The following is a 4,797-nucleotide window of genomic DNA, read 5'->3' on the forward strand; positions in this document are numbered from 1 at the left end:
CCCTGCGTCAGTTGTGTTTTGGGACTGGGGAAGGAACTGAGTTGTAGGGAGAGTTATCCGTGAAGTTATCCGTCATGCTGCTTCGGCGTTCTCTCTTCGGCTTTTTTAAGAGCTCTGGGAAAAAGTCGAACCCTATTGTCAGAAGTCGAGTAAAACTTTTTTGCTTTCTAAACACTCTTTTGTTCAGGGTTTGGTCTGCCTGTCTGCTTTGTGCCTTTGTTGCACTTTCTTGAGTTGAATGCCCGTGTCCCAGTGGGGCTCTGACGGATGAGATCTGGCAAATCTGGCTGCAAAGACAAAATATGTCATCGCCCTGCCTTTCTGTCAAGTGTGTCAAGTGATCGCGATCTGGCAGCAGGGGTGTCAGGAGACTTGTCTATGCTGGCATCTCAGAACCTGTAACTTCTTTCAATGCGCTACTTTAAGCAATGGATGAGAATGTCATGAGTGCTGGGCCAAGATAGCACTGCTGTCATCCAGCAGAGCTGGACCGCCTGTGGGGCTGGTACCTGCTCTGCTCTCCAGACTCTTCTTTGGGAGTTGTGGCTGGGCTGAGTGAACTGCTGAGATGCAACAGCTTAAAAAACTGTAGTGTCCCTAAGTTAGAGCCCTGCAAAAAGTAGTTCTTGCACTGCTCTGTCTCCTCTAGCAGGTTGGTGTTGTGAGTGCTGCTCACTTGGGGGGAGATGGGAGCACCAAGGGGAGCACTGTACACATCCTTATAAACTTATTATTAATGTCTCCTTCAGGCCTGAAATTCCTCTTGCTAGTCTTCCATTCTGTTAAATGCTTCACAAACCAGAGCAAAGGAAGAGACATGAAGAGTTGAATTTCACTGCCTTGTTTGGAACTGGGTGGAAATCCTGGAGATGGATCTCTTAGGAGACTGTCTTCCAATTGGGTTAGATGCACAGGTAACAGTAAAGGGACTTGTGGCTTTTTTTGGTAAATCTGCTTCTAACTGCTATATGTTTGCGAAGAGCTCTGATTTAGGGTTTATTGGGGTTTTTGTTTCCTCCACCACCTTTGTCCAGCTTTGTGCTGCAACAGAGCTCAGGAGTGTTTACTATGGCAGCTACAGAAGTCCTGCTTTAAACACTGACACCAGCAATGTTTTTTCTTTAGTATCAGGGTGAACTAATGCACTGACAGTGCATGTAGGCTTTAGGGTAAGAGGGGTAATGAAGTGACTGCATTGCCAAGATTGGGACATGTCTTAAGTTGAGCTTAGGGAAGAAATGAGAATTTGAAAGGAAAGTTGTCCCTTATAGAGAGCAGTTATGGAGAGCTTCATAGAAATGGCTTTGCCAGCTCTTGAGTTTTGCAACCACGGTGGTTTCTTACAAGTCTGGCCTTGCAGCCTTGTGATTACAAGAGCTTTTCTTCATCAATAAGGAATAGATGGGAAAAAGTGAATGGGGCCTACCATAAAGTTCAATACAGCAGGCCAAAGCAAAGCAGACCCCAAAGACGCTGACTGGCCATGGGGTAATTTGAAGGATTGGGGTTGCTTTTCAAAACAATGTCTTTTCAGTTTCTATATGCTGAGGTTGAGGGCTGTCTCCTTCCTTGTCACCAGTTGTGGAACTGGAGCCATGGGTGGACTCTTAGACACGTATGAACTTTGTCTCCCTCTGGCCCAGCACTCGAGAACTTTCCACAAAGCTCTGACCTTCACCAGTGAGTCATCCGCCTCTCCTGCCCGTGCAGATGGGCAGCACTGGGGGGAGGGAGGCAGGCGTGGAAAAAAGAGCTGTGTTTTATTGTTGGAGCAGAAGGCATTCTCTCCTGCACAACATTCTTGTTGTGTCTTAGCTGTTTCCTCAAATGTTCCTTTATTGCAGGAGCAATGGATCGCCCCAGCTACCTGGAAGAGGACTATTCTAGCCTGGATGGGCTGGACGATGACGTGTTTCACTCTGATGACTTTGGACTTGCAGGTCAGCCTGGTGAGATGACTGCAACTGGCATTTTCACACAGAACCAGTCCTACAGCTGCCTTCTGGGGAGGTTTCAACTATTCCCCCTCACACACTGCTGTGGTCCCGGTGTCAGGCATCCCGAGCAGCAGGACAAGGCAACTCAAACACTCAGCCCATCCTCTTCCAGTCAGGATGTTATGTTGCCTTGTGGAGTCACTGAAGAGCCCCGGAGACTCTTCTATGGTAAGAGCACTCCAGTGTCACCAGCTTTGCAGCAAGGAAACTGTCCCTTTGGCACTTCCCCAATCAAGCAAGGTTTCTTTCATTAGGGCGTTTTATTAAAGGACTAAAATTATTTTACTTTGGTCCTACTCCCTCAGGAAAGACAGCCTGTATTTTCTTACCCTTGCTTGTTCACCGCAGGAACCAGGCACTTGCTGATCGCTTTCGCTGTCCTTGATATTCCCACTCTTTTTCTTTTTGGCTTTATTCTGTCACATTTTATTTTGTTGCTAGATGTTTAAGTGCTCACCATACCTCATATCCTATGATTTGCCTACATTTTTTAATTTCTAGTGCTATCTCATCCACATGGGAAGACTCCTAGAAGTTTTCAGTGGAGAGGGGGAAATGCAGAAATTTACACTTAGTGGGACAGCTTTTAGGCTCTTTACTGGAGTTAAAGTTGTTGAATAAGCAGCATGTCCATCCACTATTTTACTGGTAACTGATGGGACACCACTCTGTGTATCCAATTCAGCTTTTATTCTTATCAGTCCCACTAAATGCCAGAGAACTGAGAAAATTCTGACAGAAAAGATACAGCAACCTTTAATCGGAGACAACTTGAGGTAGAGATCTTGTAAAACTGCAAAATTGTCCTTAAAAAAAAGTCAGCACTTGTCTCAACTATAAACAAGCAAAAGGAACCAAGTGTAAGATCCTGCCAGTCGTTTGATTATGGGAAGCAAAACAATGCTCTGCTTAATCGATATAAATCTACTTAAAAGCTGAGCAAATGTCCTGCATGCTTAAGTACACGGTCATTGTCTGGGCTTCAGGAATTAGACTTTAACATGAGTCAAAAATTTAGGATAATGGGCAGCTCTTTCCTCTGTAAAGCGTACTGAGTAGAAGAGCTATTCTTTGCACTGGAAGAATGACTCTTCTGATGTCTGTTTTGTAGGGAATGCTGGTTACCGTTTACATGTCCCTCCCGTTGGCTTTGCATTGGATCCCCACCTCCAAGAGGAGCCTCAGGAAGGTCAGCGGGAAGCGCGTGCTGAGGTGCAGATTGCACGGAAGTTGCAGTGCATTGCCGACCAGTTCCACCGGCTCCACATACAGAGGGTAGGGTGTCTCTGGAGGGGAAGGTGGGGGCTTAGCTATCCAAGAGTGGTGTTCTAGAAGACTGGCTCCAGGCATCAGCTAAGCGGGCTGTTGTGTAAGGCAGCAGACTGCCAACAGTGATAAAATGGCATGTATATCTTGATGGATTTTGCTTATGCTAGGTTGCTTCCTCTTCCTAAAGATTGGCAGGTGGAGGGAAGAGATGTGTGGGATTGCATTAGCCTGGGAAGGTAGCTGTTCTGCGTTAGCTGCTGCTATTCCAGCCCTTCCACTTCATCAGCAACAGGGTCACTGAGGCTTTTCCCAGGGATCTCCCCCTTGCTTTTTATTGCAGCTTTTACTCTTCTCCACTCTCCTTACTGCCAGTGTTTTGTCTTCTGTGGCACAAGTGGCCATCTGTGGCTTACATCAGCTCCTCATCTTGGAGATGATAACAAGCCTAGAGTCTGTTCTGACACTTCTTGTTGTCTAGGGGTAGTTGCCTGAAATGTTGTGGAGTATATTTAGATCATGCTAGACTTGCTAGCAGCTCCTCTGTCGGACAGTCCTAGCTAGTGTCTCAGACTTGTGACTAACTTCCTCACAACAAAAGACAGCTGTAAGATGCCATCAGGTCTGAAAACCACACTCCAGAATCTTGATTTTGTTTTCTTTAAAAAAAAAAGGAAGAAACCCTGCTTTTCAAAGAAACAAATAAAACCAACACCCCTAAACCCTCTGATTATTTTCTTCCTTGCCCTCCTTCCCCTGTTGAGTAGGGATAGAATGGAAATTCCAGCCTGTGCAGTGTTTGTCAGACGTGGTAGAGGTTTGGCAGTAGGCAGCACTTCGCCACTTCTATGCAAGCTCAACAAGGAGAGTGTGTATCCGCTTGCGTATGAAGAAGCTGACACTTACTGACTGTAGAGAGGGACAGAAAGCTTATCTCACTCCAAGTGAGTTGGTGCTCTGTTAACTGTGGGATCTGTTGCAATTCTTCTCAAAGGTAAGTGAGGATCTCTGTCTTCGTCAGAGAATGTGGCTTCTGGCTGCGCAAAAGTTTGGTCCTGTGTCAGGAGAGATGAGGGAATTCTGGGACTCTTCATCACCAAACAGCAGGAGGATTAAAGAAGCTGTAACAGGAAGATTAGCCTGTAGAAATGTAGATGGGGCTATGAATGTTATTTAGCAAATTGCAGCAATAACGAGCTACCAAGCCGGGAGATTTTTAACAAGTGTTGTGTGTGGTTGAATGGGGTTTTCCCCAGTGCCACCTTTTCACCAGCAGTTGCTGAAGACCCCACTCTCTCTAGCCAGATTCTCACAGGAGAGGGAAGATTAACCATCTCAGTGGAGGAGCCCTGGAGTGAAGTGGTGGAACTGGTTGTAACTTGACCCCTTTCATCTCGGGGAGCCTACCTATCTGATGTCTGTGCCTTGGAGACGCATCCAGAAATGCCCCCCCAAGCCGGCACCACTAAAGCTGCCCTGGGTCGGGCTTTTTGCTGCCCCGCAGCCTGGGGTGAGCTGCCAGCTGCCAGGGCTC

At 46.7% G+C, this 4,797-nt stretch overlaps 1 protein-coding gene across 1 annotated transcript; it reads left to right on the forward strand.

The window, feature by feature from the left end:
* Window positions 1-842: 842 nt before the first annotated feature.
* On the forward strand, window positions 843-3,272 carry BMF (Bcl2 modifying factor; the record flags this gene model as incomplete). Its single annotated transcript, XM_010087947.1, has 3 exons — window positions 843-914; window positions 1,845-2,165; window positions 3,109-3,272. Coding segments are annotated over exons 2-3 (480 nt in total), but the record flags the coding sequence as incomplete, so codon positions are not given.
* Window positions 3,273-4,797: the final 1,525 nt, after the last annotated feature.

This window comes from Pterocles gutturalis, unplaced genomic scaffold (assembly GCF_000699245.1).
Source record: "Pterocles gutturalis isolate BGI_N339 unplaced genomic scaffold, ASM69924v1 Scaffold42811, whole genome shotgun sequence".
NCBI lineage: Eukaryota > Metazoa > Chordata > Aves > Pterocliformes > Pteroclidae > Pterocles > Pterocles gutturalis.